At 38.1% G+C, this 19,945-nt stretch overlaps 3 protein-coding genes across 3 annotated transcripts in view; all 3 read right to left on the bottom strand.

The window, feature by feature from the left end:
* LOC135433498 (uncharacterized) overlaps positions 1-19,945 on the bottom strand; it is a 31,475-nt gene that overhangs the window by 7,389 nt on the left and 4,141 nt on the right. Inside the window, exon 3 of the mRNA XM_064689610.1 lies at positions 5,637-5,718. The gene's annotated coding sequence lies outside the window, so the exon portion shown is untranslated. The remainder of the gene's footprint in view (positions 1-5,636; positions 5,719-19,945) is intronic.
* On the bottom strand, positions 8,553-9,917 carry LOC135433638 (serine protease inhibitor 42Dd-like). Its single transcript, XM_064689793.1, has 2 exons — positions 8,878-9,917; positions 8,553-8,823 (listed from the first exon to the last, which is right to left on the bottom strand). Exons 1-2 carry the CDS (start codon positions 9,899-9,901, stop codon positions 8,702-8,704), a joined length of 1,146 nt encoding a protein of 381 aa, XP_064545863.1. The 5' UTR covers positions 9,902-9,917; the 3' UTR covers positions 8,553-8,701.
* Positions 12,602-13,858, bottom strand: LOC135433645 (serine protease inhibitor 42Dd-like). Its single transcript, XM_064689801.1, has 2 exons — positions 12,805-13,858; positions 12,602-12,747 (listed from the first exon to the last, which is right to left on the bottom strand). The coding sequence occupies exons 1-2, from the start codon at positions 13,850-13,852 to the stop codon at positions 12,626-12,628; spliced, it is 1,170 nt and encodes a 389-aa protein (XP_064545871.1). The 5' UTR covers positions 13,853-13,858; the 3' UTR covers positions 12,602-12,625.

Genomic DNA, 19,945 nt, shown 5'->3' with positions numbered 1-19,945 from the left:
AAACATGCACGTTTTTGCGTGCGTTTCATTCCAAGTAGTCCGACGTCCGAAGTCGGACTTGAGGGATCCTTCATTGTTGTGTGCCGTCCGGTTGGCCATTGTTCTGCGCCATGTCAATCGATGTCAACAAGCGCTCACAGTGCCATGGTCAAGGATTCGGCTGCAGGAGTTGCTGTGAGTGGCCTGGCCCGGCATATCATTGATATACCGTCATAAATCGTGGGTATCCTTTCAATTACGGCAGCGTCGCAGCTAGCGCCATAAACTTTTTAGTCCAATGCCTGTCACGATAATGTCCATTTCTTTTGTGCCGCGTCCTTGGAGCGTGTCATGGCATAAACTAAACTGAACGGGCCAAACTTGGGCTCCTTGCACGTCTGATCCAGCCAGTTGTTGTCTCTCTCTCTCTCGATTTGCCTGCTCTTAAGCTCAGCAATTATACAAATGGCCACGCCCCCATTCAGGGGAGGGAAGCGATGTTGAGCGAGCTGTTAGCTCGCTTTTTGTGTTGCGCGTGACGAATATTTTTAAATTGAAATAAATTTATTGTGCTCCTTGTTGTGTGTATGCACGCCTTGTCGCCTGTTGTCCTTGTTGTCCTTGCTGTCCTTGTTGCGCACAGACACACATACACACACATATATATATATCTAAATATGCATATAGTATCGTTATCGTGTTTGCTTAACGTGTTTTTTTTTGTTTGTTTCTTGCCGCTCGTTATACATCTTTTTTAGTTTTGTTTTTGTTTTATGTATTTGTATTCTTTTTTTCGGCATGTTTTTGAATTATAAGCAAATTTGTTGCCCGAGGCCAATACAGTTCTGGTTTCAGCTCCCAGTTTGCTAATGTCAAAGGTCAGGGCCATAGACAGCACGTGTGAGTGTGTCTGGGTTAATGCAAGGACATCGCAATAATGCCTTTGCCACTAGCACGGTGTCCTGCTACTCCTGCACGCCTCGGTACAATATTGACAGCTAAGCGGCCCGGGCGTCGTCCTTGTCTGTCGGATTCCCCAAATTATATTTAATAAGCAGCAATTATGCATAATTAGCATGCGGGCAAGGACATTTGGCGCTCGATTTCCCTCTGACCGGTTGGCTGGCCTTTTCCTAATTGAATGGCCACACGTGATAAGGCCTCGGGCGATTCCACTTCTCTATGAAAAACTCAAACAATGCCAACCAGACAAAGCAATTGAAATTTTATTACACGCCATTTAGTCAAAGTGCCCACAACAAATATATAGGTGCTCACGCACACACACAGGCGCAGACACACACGTGTTAAAGTAAATTATTTATGTAGCCCGTGTGGCCAACAATGTGCTTTATATACCCTCTGTGCTGGCGACAATTAGGGTATATTCAGCCTGTATAAGAACAATTGTAATGTCTAATTTATCTAAAATTTATTTAAAATAAATGTCCCTGTAACTGCCTATAAATAACTAATTAAATTAGCAGACTGACAAGTAAAAACTATTTTGCAAAAATAATTATTCAATTTATATTTTATGCATGCATTAACTATATTAATCGACACGATAATTTATTATATATTATATAATAATTTATTGACATAAACGTTCCGTCTACAGGGTATTTGCTATTCCAGCACTACATTCTTATTTCTCTATTAAATGGCGCATTGCGTTTTCGTGTGCAAATTATTGTTGCATACTTTTGCGGGCAGCCAAAGTCTTTGTTCGCTGTTGTTCGTTAAGACGCGGTGTTTACTGTACGGTATACATATATATCTGCATGCTATTGTTTTACAAAGTTCAGTGAATGCGTGCCCTGAACCAACAGAATTTAAGGCAGCTATTAACTTCTCCTCTGGGAGTCAGTTGGCTGTGCTGCTCCTACCCTAATTTATCAAATTAAGTTGGGTCAAGCTAATCAAATCGGACGTTGACCCAGGAGTATAGTTTGCCTAGTCTAAGGGCTCCCAATTGACATCTATTACTAACCATAAGCGCACCCAAACCCCAATTTGTTACTGGGGGTTGACTGCAGACCCAAACAACAAATTAGTCCAACACCCTTTAAGCGCTTTAATCCCTCAAAAAACAAGCGATAAGAATCTCATACATTTGTAAAATGTCCAACGAAAAACCGATCATTTGCTGAGGCATTTTAAAAGCACTTAAATATGTTTACCTGGTTTGCTTTCATCTTCTTTCATTCTGTCAGCAACAGCTTAAAGATTAGCCTGTGATTAACGTGTACGGTTAAAAAACATTTTGTCGATGACTGAGAAAGTCTTGTCTAATCTCAATTAAGTACAATCATCAGGTTTAAGCTTTTTGCTTTTCATCTCTTTTGGCATCTTTGTCTGGTTGAGTCATGTATTCAATTATAAGAATTTAAATTTTATTAATTTACTCATTGCTCAACCAATACGAGGAATATTCAACGTTTTTGTGCCGGAACGATTTAAGCAGCCCAACTAATCTAATCTAATAAACTAAGATTAACTATTTTTTTCTATAAACAGGGTAAGAAATCGCGATAATGCTTAATTTCGGTTTTTTTTTATATCCGTCTTTATATATAATCTTGTAGAGGGTTTTTATAATTTTGTCATGAAATGTGTGTAGAAGGAGAAATCTCCGACCCCATAAAGTATATTTATTCTCGATCAGCATCAACAGCCGATATAGTCATATGCATCTGTCTGTTATATGCGAACTAGTCTCTCAGATTATGATCCCCATATATATGCAAAATCTTATCAAAATCGGACCACAATATCACATAGCTGCTATATGAAAGATCGCTGGAATGATTAGGTGGATATCAAACAAATGATGAGGCAATTACAGGTGGACAATTACAGGTGCCCGGCAACACTCGTGCTTCATGCGAAACTTGAATAAATCAGTAAATGCTGATAGAAGTTTGCTTAAATACCAGAAATCTTCACAAATTGTATGCACCCATGCTGAAATTTGTTTGCTTAAATCTGGTACGCTTTGAGCAAAGCTCCCACAAAGCGACTCACTTTCATGCGTTTATTAGAGGGCACTTTGAAAGGACTTCACCTGCCAGCCAGTTAGTGTATTTCATCTTTTACGCGTGCAGCGCCAATGGAATTATTTTTTCCGCACAATTGAGCGCCAATTCAGCTGGCAGCCTCAGAAGCACAGTTTCCATTTTCTTCATTTCACCATTTTTCTTTTATTTTTTTCGCCCACCTTTTTGCTTTCACTTGCTTTCTTCGGCCCGTGCGCGACGTGCAAATGGCGCAGCTGTTTTCTGAGGGCCGCTTTATGCAAAAGCAATTAACTTAACTTTTTTTTTTTTCACCTGGCCATTGGCCACCTTTTTTTTTCTTTGCTTTTTGCACGTTTACCTTATGGAAGAGCTTTCTCTTACAAGTAAGTATAAATTCAATATAAAGGCACATTTTGCCGGCTTGAAATTTGCATGGCAAACGGGAAACGGCGTCGTCGTCACGGAGTAGCTTAAAATAAAGGCGACCAATTGACCCGTTTGTGGGTTTTTGTGGGTTTCTTTCGTTTTAAGGGTTTCTGCAGCTATTGTTGTTGTATTTTTCTGTTGTTACTGTGTGTTGTCCGGTATTAACATTTTAACACATTTTATAGCCGAAACGTGACATTCGTTGGCATCAAGTTACACTTGGTCAGAATGCGATTCGAAAGGAAACCCCACGAAAACGTGGCAAAGTTTCTCTTAGAATAACTCTTTGTTTTGTCCCAAATTGCGTTCCCTACCTCTCGTCTGCCTCATGCGTCATAAAGTTATATTTTTCTGGGTTGTCATAAGCCAGCTGACTAAATATTATTACAAAACCAAGAGATCAATTTGCAGATTTTGTCTGCATTGTAACAAACACGTTTATTTGAACACCAAGCATGCATTTGCTACGTCTTGCAAGATCTTTTTTAAAATATATAAACTATTTGCTGACATTAGTTAAGAGTTTGTTGTATTCAACAAGATTAATATGTGGAAGTCCATTCTGCTCGGTAGTTTATAATTAGTCGCAAAGGTTTTAATTAATACAATACTTAATTGTTCCATGCAAAATTCCATTACTATATATCTCGGTTCTACCAGTACTTTTTTGTCCATCATTGAGTACTAAAGTTAGGTACCATTTTTAATTTGGAAACCCTAAAAAGTATGCTACGATCTTGTTTTTATTAAATGTCTAATAAACTCAATATGGAATTCTGCTTTTTTGCTAATATAATTAAATTATTTGCACTTAAGTTATTACTTCATATCTTCTAAGGAACTTAGTCCATCAATGAGTACTAAAACGAAAGTTGGGACGAATTTTTCATATGGAAACCCTCAAAAAGTATGCTACGATTTTATTATCAGTAAAAGTTTGATATATTAAATATGGAATTATTTCTGTTTGCTATTATAATTGAATTAGCTGTGCTTCATTACTTCAAGCGAATTTGAACTTGGAAAATGTGAGTAGAAAAAACTGTAGAATGGAGGGTTATGCTTAAGCCTGTGCGATTTTGCGCAGGGTCAGGGTATTATAGTGTTTCGCATTCAGCTCTTTTTATTCGAATTTCCTGTGGCACAAACACGTGCAGCATTTGTGGCAGCTGGTAGTTTTTTGTTGTTGCTGTCCACGCGGTTAGCTGCCGTTCGGTGTGGCCGCTGTTGTTGGCAACGCCGCAACTCATTCGTTGGTGGCTGCGTCAACCGGAAACGCCAAACACTTTCCGGTCACGCAGTTTGGCGACTCTGCCGCCGCCTTTGCCCCGCTGCCACAGCCTCAGTTGTTGTTGCTGCTGCCGCCATTGTGTGCGCTCTCAAAAAGTCTCGAGCAGTCACTTAAACTTAAGTGTTGTTGTGTGCCAACCATTTTGTGGCCACCACAATAACAGCAATGCTTTGAATTGGGGGCAACTCAATTTCTATGCGTGGCACGAGGCGACTTTTGTGCCCTGCCAAAAACTTATGCCCACAACAACAACAGCAACAACAGCGAGTACTGCCTGTTGCCAGAAAAGTTGCTCGTTGTCGACTTTAGGGTTTACAACTTGTTCTTCTTGCATGCAAAATGCGATAAATTGGCTTTTAATTGATAATGCAGAACAAAAGATAAAGGGTCTGCAAAGGGTAAAGGTTTGCCTTTCTCGACGGATTGACTTCCGGTCTATCAATAGACGACGCTGAGTGCTTTTAACAAGCATATTATATTTATTACTCTGCCCATTATATAAACTGGCGGCGCGGATCGCAATTCGACTTGGTCGTTGTCAATCCTATCGTGTCGCTAGCCCCTCTTGCCCTTATCTTAACAAGCCAAATGTGAAAGTGTTAAAGTCGCCACGACTACGTGGGATCCAGGGGGGGGGGGGGGGGGGGGGACTGGGGCCAGACGTCAGTTCACAGTCTCGTGCGAAGAACTAATAAAAACAAAGGCCAAGTTTTGGCCAGGCTGTCAACAGTTGGCGAGGGTGGCTTGTGCAAATACCTTACCATAAATTATGAACAACGAAAATATCTATAAAGATTATATTAAATGTTATCTTAAATTTATGTGAATATTTAAACATATTTCCTAAATAGAAGATAGTTGGTGACTAGCTTGCCTTAATTTATATTCTTATTTATATATATAGGTAAATATGTACTTACCCGGAAATTCACATCTACACGTATGATTATTTCATTGCCTTTTTGCAAAAGGGGTGATATATATTTTTATATGATTGGATCACTAAAAGAATAAAAGAATTAAAAAACTGATTAGTGTAAGACAAGGGAAAAAGAGAAAATACACATACATATTTGCGTATGTACATATATACATATGTGCATATAAAATAAATTCTTACATATTCATACATTCATAAATATACCATACATGAATACTTAGTCAAGCTTGCAAAGCATGGAAACATGTAGGGCTAACTTGAATTCATGAGAATCGCATAGAAGAGCAAGATTTAAAAATACTTTTTGTATTAATTTATATCGTTGGAGTGGTACGTTTTTCGTATACACTCATACACGCACACAAGCCCACATACATTCAAACAGAAAATCACAAAAATGTATTTATACATGGAACAATTTAAATCTTCACTTTCCATAATTTATATCGCAGTAGAGGTAACTGTGAAAACCCTTTTGTATCAATCGAAATGAATTCCCGAAAGCAGTCAATTAAATTTTAAATAACATTTTATATGTTTAAAAAAAAGATCGAGGTCGATTGGACTAAAACATTAAGTGGCTATGATGAGTTTAATTTTTCGCTCGTTGGATGGACTTTTAAATATCAATCAAATTTGTATATATATTATATTGTAAGGTTAATTAAACTTTTAAAAATTCCAAGTCGCCCTTCTCTGCGATTCTCAAACAAGTTGAAATGAACTCAATGTCAAGTTACAAAACTTACACAACTTTTTTACGGAGAAAACTCGCTTGCCTGATGTTGCTATTGCCTGGAGGGTCTTTGTTATAACCAAGGAGATTCAGAAAATACCGCACCACCAGCTCCCCAGTGCAACTGTCCAAAGACATTTGACTTTGGCTTTTGTCGTTTTAGTTGTTGTTATCGTTTTATGCCATGTCTATAGAACAATGGCACAAACAATGACCGAAAGTTGATTTAAGTTGATGTCATTTTGACACGCTAATATGGCGTGGTAACCAGGTCATAATCTAAGCATTGTTTCCACACTACACACCCACACACACACGCCCACGCTCATACACTTTAACACGAACAGACACACAATCAATTTGGCATATTGTTGAGCAAAGCAAGAATCTAAACTGCGTCTTGCACTTGACTGCGCTTTACCAACATCCCGAACATCCTTTGGCATTCAATTCAATTAAGTGAGTTTAACTTTTGCGCAAAAAGTTCGATTGCTGCTTGCCACGCCCCAGCACGTCGAAAATCTATCTGCCACTTCTAATTGTTTTCATTTGGACTCATCAAGGTTGCCGCTTCGATGATGTTTGACTTTCCATTTGTATTTGTGTTCAGATTCACAAATGCAACGTGTCTGTGTGTGTGTGTGTGTGTGTCTGTGTCCTTGGGCATCTGTTTTCAATTTGAGGCATGTGGCAATACTTAAAGTGTAACATTCCTCGCCTAAGGTTAATTGAAAATAACATTTTTTGTGGTCGCTCGCTGTTCAACATTTTAATTTCAACTCATTTTCTTGTAGTATTACAACCCCGCCCGCTTTTGTTAAATTTAATTTGCGCATACTTGGAAGCGAGTGTCAGCATCAGTATGAATGCCCATGCATGCCACAGACGCCCGGCAGTCTGCTGTATATTACAATGTCTGTTACATGGTCGTGACATAGCCAGCCCATCCTCTAGAGTGGGGCATGGACACGGCTGACAGCTCTATGCATTAAACTGAAGCCATTCGGTTTATATCTTAACCCATAAAAACTGCAGCATCATATAAAGAACTATTTGTGCAATAAGGTAGTACAGGCTGGGGCGTTAAGAGAGCGTTTAATTTGTTAAAATTGAATTTAAAAATTCAATTATTAAAACATTTTTATAATAGCAATCAGCTTAAAGCAAAGGTCAACACTTCTGTGATGCCCAAAGAAAGGGTATTCAACGTTTGCCACAAAGCATTTGGAGCTTCTATTTTTTCCACGAATTGAAGTTTTTCGTAATCCTTTTGCAAATGGTCTGGTTGCTATTTTCTGCTACGGCAATTAGCAACGACAGGCTCTTGGGCAGCTGCTGTGCAGCTGTCGCTGCTTTGTCAATTTGTTTGCGGTTTAAGCCAACTCTCATCCGTTTGGCTCTTAATTATTTATGCAATTGCAGTTGTCAGCGTTGCACTGCAGATTAATTGTGTATAAGACCGAAAGGCAGCAGGAGCATAAAAGTGTAAAAAAAAAACAATTCAAAGGGAAAAAGTGCTGCTGTTTTGTGGCCTTAATTTGCTTAAACAGGCAATTAATATGCGTGGCAACGCTGTAAACAATGCCGCTCGGGAATCGGCCAATTTGTGGCCCTTAGCCCAACCACGCCCCTTACGCATGCCCCAATTCATTTTGCTAATGGCGCGAGCATAAGCAAATTTTGCTTGTCTCTCGTTTGGTTTCTAGTTGGCGCCATTCGTCACAGTCATGACGTTGCGCATACGCCACGTAACTTCGCCCTTTGCTCTGCTGCTGCCTCGTCTTCTATCGCTCCGTGTGCATTTTTAATTAATTTAATTAGCTTTTCGCGGTGCAATTTCAGGCCACACGTGCGCAGGTGAAATTGTTGTGGTAACAGCGGTTAGCCAGGATAATTATTTGGCAAGTTTAATTTCTAGTTTGCAATTGCAATTTGCATGTTTTATTCATTGTAAAAGGCAAAAACTAGAAAAAAAAAATAAAATGGGAAAACTAAGTCTGGCGTGAAAGAGTGCGTTTTAAAAGAGAGAAATAACGTTAAGAATCGCAAATAAAATAACATTATCTAGCTTAGAATAACCCAAACCTCATATCTTTTGATCGCAAGTATTCTACTCTTGTCTTATTATTCAAAGATGTTTGAGAAATCAAGGCAGCAGAGTTTATTTAACTTTATATAAATCGTTCGTCTGATATATTTGAATATTTATTGATATACACAATTTATGAAGATCAGGAAAAGGGAAGAGTTACTCAATTGTATAATGATTTAGAAGAGCCAATGGGTTTTAGGTACGTTCGTTTCTTTAATTAAATTAGAGGATTGCGAACTTGTCCGACAAAGTAAATTCTCTCGTCGTCAATGATATAAAATACAAACGGATGATTGACTTCTAGGTGCTCCATACGCATCCTTTTATCCGCATTAGCTCCTAAATATTTAAATTTTTAAATATTTGAAATAAATAATTTTTTTAAATACAAACCTTTACCAGCTGTTGGTGTTGTACCCTTTTCATCAACCGTAATAACAGTCTTTTGAACTATTTCAGCAACTTTTAATTCACTTTCATAGTCAGTCATTAATTTTAAATTGGCATTTGTAAATATTTCGTTTAGGCCGATGCTTTTCAGCATATCATTTAGAGTGATTTTAAATTCGAATTTGAATTTTGGTAAATGTAGATGTAATCGGTTTAGTTCGCTTTCACGTAATATATCGTTGATATTCACTTCCGTGAGGTGATCGAGGAGTTTGTTTATGCCATCCATGGCTCGCGGCAGAAGAACAACCATAGTAATATTTGAGTTGGCATAGGGCAATGATATGGCATCAGCATCCAGTTCCTTAACGAATTTTCTCAAAAAGAAACTGACTCTGTTCATCATGTCAACCTTAACAGTTTTCGTGGTTTTTCCTTCCTTTGGTACATAGAAGGGTACCTTCTCTGTAAGAGTCTCATCGAATGGAAATTGCCATTGCCCATTAAAGGAAATCGCGCTAGCAAGTATCATTTTCTCATCTCCGTTAAGCTTTTCAATTAGATTAGTGATTTTGTTATCAGTTTGTTGGGCTACCCAGCGATTGATCACATTAACAGATTTGGGGTTGCTAAAGTCAATCCGATTAATATTAGTTTTGAATACTTTCTTTATCTTTTTTTCATAGTCACGTAAAATGTTCATTTCATTTGGCACATAAAAGCGATTACCGAATTTCAATGTTTCATCCTCAGCTGATTTCAATTCGCCTCGATCCTCGGACAAATACGAATCTATATCCGAATTCTTGTTTGTGAGAAAATTGGGTATGACACTTTTAAGTTCGTTGGCGCTCTGGCCTTCGGCTCCCAAATATAGTAGTGATAATCCTTCGGCTAACAGAAATGGCGATATGACAAAATTGTCGTTCGGGTATTCATTCTGTAGTTCTCTCATGAATCCGAACGTCTGCCCCACAAAGAATACGATGAGTGCTAACTGCACAGAAACTCGACAGACCTTACCCATGATTAAAGAACTAACTAATGTCGTGTCGAGCGCAGCCATTATATAGGAAATAGAGTTGGTTATGCAATCGCTGTAACACTATCGTAATATAATTATTTACGGCTCAATGTATTATTCAACAAGCGATATACTACTGTGTAAAGAACGAAAAAGCTACAGAACGAATTACAAATTTGATTTACTAATTATTTGCTTATTGTACCCATGTCAGCTTTTGATTTTTTTCATTATTAACAGTCTGATATTGTTTTCATCGTTATTACAAATCAATGGCGGCGAAAATGTTTTCCCCCATTACTTAATTTGTCAATAACTTTCTCAACTTTATGTAATGCAAATAAAAAAAAATAAAAGTCGAAAAATAATATAGCGAACATATTTAAAAGTACTAGCTGGTATATTTATTATCCAAACGTTTCATGGTGGATAGTAATATGTTGAAGATAAATATTCATAGTAGGTATTTATTGGCTACAGATTGAGTTAAAGTAATGCGGGCGATATATATGTTTTTGTGTATAGTAAAATATGTTTTATCCACAAACCCCTACAATATTTTAAATCTGAGCTCAGTCGCCAACGCTCATGGTTAAAACGTTTTATGCGCTTATTGCATTTTAATGGGTTTTATGAAGCGCTGAACAGCAGCCAGAGATGCAGCTATATATTCTCTAACCTAATGCGCACACATTTTATACAGGATACGCACACACACACACACACACACACACACACACACACGCTCAAATATGGAACGTTAGCCTAAGCGCTTGCCACTTTATTTCGCCATGGTCTGTCTGTTTATCTTTGTCGCTGCCGCTCACCTTGGAGCTGGAGCAGGCGAGCTTCCAGTCGCCTGCTGCGAGTTGCCAGTTGGCCGTCTGATCGCCCACGGTGTGGCATGTCAGTGAGCACTTACACTAATTTCCAGTTATTTGCATGCAAAATTACCCAGCAGCAACCAGCTACTAGCAACACCCAACACAAACACAACCAACATCGACGCGTTCTTAGATTTCCCTGCTCGTCGCATGGCGGGCAATTATAAAGGTAAATTGTGTTAATTTTAGTTTTTTGAGAGAGGCCTCCCTGTTTGACCGCAATTGCCTGGCGATATCATTTATCATACGACCCCGATTACTGGACACAGTTACGCACTTGCTACCCCTGGCCGTTGCCTGAGCCACCCACATTCTTCCCAAGTTGCCGCCACAAAAACTGAACGCACGTGGCAATCAAAACGCACAGCGTGGGCGTCAGCTCATGCGGCACACGCCCACACACTTAGATGCAAAGCGGTTACAATGTGGAGTGTGTTCTTTCCTGGCCCAGACAACACATATATCAGGCGATTTGATCAATTAGTTCTTTTGACAGCTCTGTTGGAGCTCGTGGGCTAACAAACTAATCAATTTAATCACGTGCAACAGCAAATGGACTTCCAAGTGGCTTATTAAAGCCATTCCTAGTTTTGACAGATTCAATCAATTGCTTATAACAAAGAGCAAAACACATTTGAAGCCCGGCAAAGAAACAATATTTATAATTTTTATTTTTTTAATAATATTAAAATTGAAAGATCATATTCTCATTTACCCTGCTGTTTTTTTTTTCTTTATAGCTAACATAGATAATCTGATATAATATAACTCAATCACTATTTCATCCAAAATAATATATTAAATTACCATCTACACCGGGTCGCCCTGCATCTACAAGTAAAATACAGTAGCAAAACATCGCCTTTTTATACTGTTTACATGCACACATACATTCACACAATTACACTACTATATTCATGCATGCATATGTCTTTCATATTTTCTACAAGCATTAAAGAACACCACCTGCACCCGGTCATCCAGCAGCCATACGTTGCCTTTTTATACTGTTTGCTTTTCTCCTGGTGAGCATACATGAATGATCAGAATTTCATATTTTTATACAAAACACATTGCACACCCACACTTATTACATAATCTGCAACGGGCCACCTCAATAATTCAACTAAAACCCAGCTGCAACTAGCAGCCCTTTATATACTGCTTGTTCTTCTTCTTACGAACATACATGTATGATCTTCTTTTATGCTCGCAGCTTCAACTAAAACATCAGCTTCAATAGGCAGTCTTTTTTATACTGCATGTTTGTTCGCAAAAAGAAGAGCCAGCAGTATATAAGGGGCTGCTCATTTCATCAAAGTCTTATTTGAAGCTGCGTGGCTAGCCGGTCGTGTGCGATGCGTGTGTGTATGTATACAAATATGAAAAGCGGATCATGCAAGTATGCTAGCAAAAAGAAGAACAAGCAGTATATAAATGGCTGCAATATGGAGCTCACTTTCAATTGAAGTCGAGAGCCGGTCCGGTGCAGATAGTGTGATTTTATATTTGCATAAAAAATCTGGGTTTTAGTTGAAGTCGCGAGGTGGCCCAGAGAAGATATTGTAAAAATGTAATTTTTTTTTTTGTGCTTGAATAAAAATATGAAATGCAGATCAACAGTGTAAACTTGCAAGACGAAGAGTCAGCAGTATAAATAAGGCTGCCCATCGATGTTGGGTGTCAGTTGAAGCTGCGGTCCATGGCCGAAGCTTCTTAAAAAGTTGTTTAATTTACTTCATATAAATCGGTCGGCTGATATATTTGAATGTTGATTGAATTGTATTAAAGAGTACAATGATTTAGAAAAGCCAATGTGTTTTAAGTATTTTCGTTTCCTTTATTAAAGTAGAGGATTGCGAACTTGTCCGACAAAGTAAATTCTCTCGTCGTCAATGATATAAAATACAAACGGATGATTGACTTCTAGGTGCTCCAGAAACATCCTTGTAGCCGCACTTCCTTCTGAAAAATGTTTAATTTTTGTAATATTTAAAATAATTGATTGTCTAAAATTCAAACCTTGAGCAGCTGCTGCTTTTGTACCCTTTTCATCAACCGTAATAACTGTCTTTTGAACTATTTCAGCAACTTTTAATTCACTTCCATAGTCTGTCATTAATTTTAAATTGGCATTTGTAAATATTTCGTTTAGGCCGATGCTTTTCAGCATGTCATTTAGAGTGATTTTAAATTCGAAGTTAAATTTTGGTAAATGTAGGTGTAATCGGTTTAGTTCGCTTTCACGTAATATATCGTTGATATTCACTTCCGAGAGGTGATCGAGAAGTTTGTTTATGCCATCCATGGCTCGGGGCAGAAGAACAACCATAGTAATATTTGAGTTGGCATAGGGCAATGATATGGCGTCAGCATCCAGTTCCTTAACGAATTTTCTCAAAAAGAAACTGACTCTGTTCATCATGTCAACCTTAACAGTTTTCGTGGTTTTTCCTTCCTTTGGTACATAGAAGGGAACCTTTTCTGTAAGAGTCTCCTCGAATGGATATTGCCATAATCCATTAAAGTAAACCGCGCTAGCAAGTATCATTTTCTCATCTCCGGTAAGTATTTCAATTAGATTAGTGATTTGGCTATTAGTTTGTTTAGCTATCCAGCGATTGATCACGTTAACACTTTCGGGGTTGCTAAAGTCCATCCGATTAATATTAGTTTTGAATACTTTCTTTATCTTTTTTTCATAGTCACGTAAAATGTTCATATCATTTGCCATATAAAGGCGATTACCGAATTTCAATGTTTCATCCTCAGCTGTTTTCAATAGGCCTCGATCCTCGGACAAATACGAATCTATATCCAAATTCTTGTTTGTGAGAAATTTGGGTATGACACTTTTAAGCTCGTTGGCGCTCTGGCCTTCGGCTCCCAAATATAGTTGGGATAATCCTTCGGCTAACAGAAATGGCGATATGATAAAATTTTCGTTCGGGTATTCATTCTGTAGTTCTCTCATGAATCCGAACGTCTGCCCCACAAAGAATACGATGAGTGCTAACTGCACAGAAACTTGACAGACCTTACCCATGATTAAAAAACTAACTAATGTCATGTCGAGCGTAACTATTATATAGGGAGGAAATAGAGTAGGTTATGCAATCGTTGTAACACTATCGTAATCCAATTATTTACGGCTCATACATGAATAATACAACAATTCAACAAGCGAAATGCTGAATTTTTACAAAAACGAAAAAGCTACAGAACGAATTACAAATTTGATATGCATATAAATATATATAATACTAGCTGATATTTCTTGGTCTTAGTTTTAACTTCTAAATTTCGACATCAACAGCTACCCGTAAGTCCTGAATCCTGCTTCTCAAGGTATATTTTAAATAAATGTTTAAAGCCCATTAAATTAAGAACTAAAAGTTGGTAACAGGGTTCTGTAATGTGAAGCTAGAAGCCACAAAATACAGTTTCTTGCATTAAATCTTTTGACTCCCATTTCCACCAAGTACCGATGGATTATACGAAATGTGTGAAGCATCTATTAAATGTATTAAAACATACATTTTTGAAATTGGATGGTAAACAGAACCATTGTATACGTTCCCGAACATCCGTCTTGGCGTGACTGAAACTTTCATATTCAGTCAGTCAGTCAGTTTTATATATAGAGATAGTAAGCCTATAGATATAGAAAGCTAAACTATAATTTTGACGGTTAACTGGATATTTTAATGCAATATAATTAAAGTAAACAAAACGCAGTAATCTATATGAGCGCACATCCACACAACACAAACATAGGTATGTTTGCTACCCCTGCCCAAGTTGCCGCCACAAAAACATGTGGCAATAAAAACGCACAGCGTGGGCGTTAGCACATAGGGTGTTCTCTTCTGGCCGAGACATCAATAACTTACACAGACATCAGGAGATTTGATCAATTAGTTCCTTTGACAGCTCCGTTGGAGCTCGTGGGCTAACAAACTAAACAATTTAATCACGTGCAACTGCAAATGGACTTCCAATTGGCTTATTAAAGCCATTCCTATTTTTGATAGATAAAATCAATCGCTTAAAACAAAGATCAAAACATTTGAAGTCCGGCAAAGAAACAGTATTTCTAATTTTTATTTTTTTAATGATATTAAAATTGATAGATCAAATTCTCATTTACCCTGCTGTTTTTTTTTTCTTGATAGCTAACATAGATAATCTGATATAATTTAACTCAATCACTGTTTCATCCAAAATAATATATTAAATTACCTTCTACACCGGGTCGCACTGCATCTACAACTAAATTACGGCAGCAATACATCGCCTTTTTATACTGTTTGCTCTTCTTCTGGCGAGCATACATGCATGATCTACTGCACACATACATTTACACAATTACACTACTATATTCATGCATGCATATGTCTTTCATATTTTTTTCAAACATTAAAGAACACCACCTGCACCTGGTCAGCCAGCAGCCACAACTTAAAATCCAGCAGCCATACGTCGCGTTTTTATACTGTTTGCGTTTCTTCTGGGGAGCATACATGAATGATCACAATTTCATAATTTTATAAAAAAATACACGCACACCCACACTTATTACATAATCTGCATCGGGCCGCCCCAGCTGCAACGAGCAGCCCTTTATTATACTGTTTGCTCTTCTTCTGCGAACATACATGTATGATCATGCAAGTATGCTAGCAAGAAGGAGAACAAGCAGTATATAAGTGGCCGCAAAATGGGACTCACTTTCAGTAGAAGTCGCGAGCCGGTCCGGTGCAGATAGTGTGATTCAATATTCGTATGAAATTATAAAATGCAGATCATGCACGTATGCTAGCAAGAAGAAGAACTAGCGGTATATAATGGACTGTTCATTGCAGCTGGGTTTTAGTTGAAGTCGCGAAGCGGCCCGGTGCAGATGGTATTAAAGTGTCATTATTTTTTGTGCGTGAATAAAAATATAAAATGCTGATCATGTGTGTAAACGTGCAAGAAGAAGAGCCAGCAGTATAAATAAGGCTGCCATCAAAGCTGGGTCTCAGTTGAAACTGCGGTGCGGTCCGGTGCAGATGATTTTAATATTTCAATTTTTTTCTTGTGCTTGAATGAAAATATAAAATGCAGATCATGTGTGTAAATTTGCAAGAAGAAGAGCCAGCAGTATAAATATGGCTGCCCATCGATGTTGGGTCTCAGTTGAAGCTGCGGTGCGGCCCGGTGCAGATGATTTTAATATTTCAATTTTTTTCTTGTGCTTGAATAAAAATATAAAAAGCAGATCATGTGTGTAAACTTGCAAGAAGAAGAGCCAGCAGTATAAATATGGCTGCCCATCGATGTAGGGTCTCAGTTGATGCTGAGAGGCGGCCCAGTGAAGATAATTTTATTATTTTAATTTTTTTTTTTTGTGCTTGAATAAAAATATAAAATGCAGATCATGTGTGTAAAGAAAGAAGAAGAAGAAGAAGAGCCAGCAGTATAAATATGGCTGCCCATTGATGTTGGGTCTCAGTTGATGCAGAGAGGCGGCCCAGTGACGATAATTTTATTATTTCAATTTTTTTTTCTTGTGCTTGAATAAAAATATAAAATGCAGTTCATGTGTGTAAATTTGCAAGAAGAAGAGCCAGCAGTATAAATATGGCTGCCCATCGATTCTGGGTCTCATTTGATGCTGAGAGGCGACCCAGTGAAGATAATTTTATTATTTAAATTTTTTTTCTTGTGCTTGAATAAAAATATAAAATGCAGATCATGTGTGTAAACGTGCAAGACGACCCAGTGAATATAATTTTATTATTTTAATTTTTTTTCTTGTGCTTGAATAAAAATATAAAATGCAGATCATGTTTGTAAACGTGCAAGAAGAAGAGCCAGCAGTATAAATAAGGCTGTATTTGGAGCTGCGTTTTCGGTTGAAGTCTTTGGAGCTGCTGGTTGCAGATAGTCTAATATTGTGCATGTGTTTTTGATAAAAATATTTAAAGCAGATCGTGTATATAATCCATCAATATAAATACAGCTGCTAATTAAAACTAATGCCCCATATATAAACGCTTTATATTCTACACAAACTTGAGAAGGATATAACGAAGAATAGCCATCAGTATCAGTTGGGGTGGTCACGGAAATTGTTCGTTGGTAGCTGAATAAGGCTTACATGGTGAGTGCTCAATTTTTTCTCTCTATTTTATGTAGATGCCTTAATATTATTTAGTCAGGGAGGCGGTTCGGTGTAGATTTTATGATACTCAATAATAAATTACCCGGCGTTATTCGGGCCAAAACAAAATTTGTATTTCGACGGCGGCTTGAAGCGTGTATATTAAGTGATTTCTGAATTTTAAAAAGAAAACGCTAAACATTTCGTTCCGTTGGAACTAGGTAACATTATTTCTCCAAAAGCTGTAAGCCTCAACAACGAATATTGCTTTTCGTGTATCGATTGGCGAAAGAAGGATACTTGGCTTGCAGTGCACATAGCACTCGAATGGACGATACTTTATTTACAGCCAATGTGTAGTCAATAATAAATATTTAATATGGTTTCTCTGGATCGAGTTACTTGCTACCTCGAGGGCTTTTCGATTGCAAGTTAAACAACTTAATTTGCCCTCGAGGCAGACGGCAAACAAATCGAAGCAATTGCACAGCAGGCTTACGATATGTACGTGTGTGTATTTGTGCTATCTACAGCTAAGCTGTCACAGATACATACGCGCATTTTGCCAGATGGACAGGCAATCAGTGCGTTTTCCTGTGTAGTGTCGCTGGCACACACAAAAAGAAAACAATTTAATTAAAAATTTATGAGGGTGACGTTGTCGTTGTCGTTGCCGTTGTCCTGGCAAATATACAAACAAAGCAACAAACTGTTGCTGCACCCACACAATTACACACGACGAGTACTCGGGCGACCCCTGGAGATGGCCGCGCACACACATGCCTACCGGAAATGGCCTGCTGCCATTGTTGTTCCCCTTTCATTGTGCACTTACGAGAAGCCCATTACGAACCACCCCACCCCCTCTGCGGTTAATGTTATGTTGGCTTTGGCTCATTTGTTTGGAACTTGCTGGCGCTGTTTAGACTTTTGCCAGCTAATTGCCAAAGCGCCCTTTTTCCTTCTATCTCTCTTCTGCTGGAAGCGAGCAAGAGAGCGGCCTAATTATCAAAGTTTTTGAAACTTCCGCCGCAAAAAGTTTTCCCTCGGCGACATAATTGAATTGTTTATTTGCTGTTTGCTTGTTGCATATGCGACTGTTAATGTGTGTGTTTGTTTGTGAGTTTGTGCATGTGTTCTTGTTGTTCCTACAAAGTTTCTCATTCATTTCAATTAATTTGCAATTTTCGGTCATAATTTGATGCATTCAATTTGTTGTGCCGACGCAACAGATCTTTAACAAAAACTTTTTACAACTTCCGGCAGTTTAGGAATTTGGTGTAATTTGTAATTGTGATTATTTTTTTTATATTTTTTTTGTTGCATAAGCATGATTCTTTATTTTTTGTTTAAAAGTGGAAATGGTTGAAGTAATTGGGGTATGGAGTGTTTACTATCAGTTAACTTTTGCTCTATTGCCTTTTATCTTCTTCTCGGTTTCTTCAGCATAGTTTTCTTCAGGGTAATTGTCTGTTCGTGTAGTAATGGGTAAATTTAAATGACTAATGGATACAGGGTACCGCCTAGTCTCGCAAAGCTAATCTGCATGCTAATTATATACCTACGTAAATTACAGTTCCTCTCTCCGGATCTGTCTTCTCCACTTTTGTTTCGCACTTGGTGCGTAATTTATGGCCTTGCTTATCTATTACGGAGCAACGCTTCAAGTGTCGGCTATTTATAAGCGTAAAAGCTTCTTAGCCTTTGTATATGGGTTTCATCTGTCGAAGGACGCATGGCGGACAAAGGGATATGTTGAAAGAGGCACGTGTGTGACATTGAATACCCGAAACAGTTGGCCATGTCAGCATATTCGGCTTATGGCTGATTTGCTCCACAGGCAGTTTCGATAATCTGTGCCCTCAGCACATTTACTCAAAAATGAAAACATACTCGTGGAGTTGCTTAAAATTTGTCTAAGAAAAAAGGCAAATTAAACATTTGCATAAAGCATTTATTAAAACCTGAAGAAACACCTTTAATATGATCGACTAAATTATATTACATTAAAATTAAAACTCCGAGGCCCTACTTTTACATTATACAATATTGAGTACGTGTTTTATCAGTGGCCAACAAATAACATATTAAGTTAGAATTAAAGTAAACTCTATATAAATGCGTCAGTATTTGTTTCTTTACGTTTGTGCCAAATATATATTGATTTATGATAAACAGCTTAAAAGATTTTATGCAAAGCTGTCTGCAGTATTACTTAGCAATACAATGCCTCAAGTCCTTTTTTCCTTTGATATGGATATCGCATAACTTGCGCCCACAGCTTCTTGGCGAGCGCTCCCCGCAAGTTGTTCTTTCCTTTTCCTTTATAATACATCCTGCACACTTTTTATTTGTTGCGTTTCCCACGCACAAAAGCAAAACCAAAGTACGATTGCTTCATGGCAAATGTGTGTAGCATACTTTTCGGTGGCTGGCGCCAATTGTGGAGGCGGCTCACAATGCGTTCCATATGTCAGCTGCTGGCTTATGGAAGTGGCGAGCGTCGCGCGTGGATTATGGGATCTTTAAAAGCTTTTTCAATTGTTGAATATTTTACAATTTTTTATTAGCTTTGTGCTGGCGATTACCGCAATTTTATCCCTTTGGCTTTTGAAGTGACGCTACACACACACATACACACACACGCATATATGTATATACACGTACATATACGCATGCATATAATTATTGTTGCTGTTGCTCTTGTTGTTATTGCTGTCACAGTTGTTCTTGCAGCCAATGTATTTTTTTTTATGTTTATTTCTCATTAACTACAAGCGAGCTGCGCATTTTGTTGGCCCCGTTTTAATGGCCCACGGACCGTTGATTTTAACGTCTCGTGCCAGTTGCTGTTATTGTTATTGTTGTTGTTGTTGTTTATGTTTTTGTTGTTTTTGTTGTTGCTGTTGATTTTTTTCACAAATTAGTCGCACGAACATTTTGCTGTTGTGGCACTAAATGGCAGGAAAAAGGCGACCGCGACATAGTCCTGCCTGGCAGCCGAGTTCGCCGCGA

Source organism: Drosophila montana, unplaced genomic scaffold (assembly GCF_035044405.1).
Source record: "Drosophila montana isolate Dmon_TW-CO22-7 unplaced genomic scaffold, ASM3504440v1 contig_3218_1, whole genome shotgun sequence".
NCBI classification, from domain to species: Eukaryota; Metazoa; Arthropoda; class Insecta; order Diptera; family Drosophilidae; genus Drosophila; species Drosophila montana.
The sequence above is the reverse complement of the archived record's forward strand: the minus strand, read 5'-3'. Positions and strand labels throughout refer to the sequence as shown.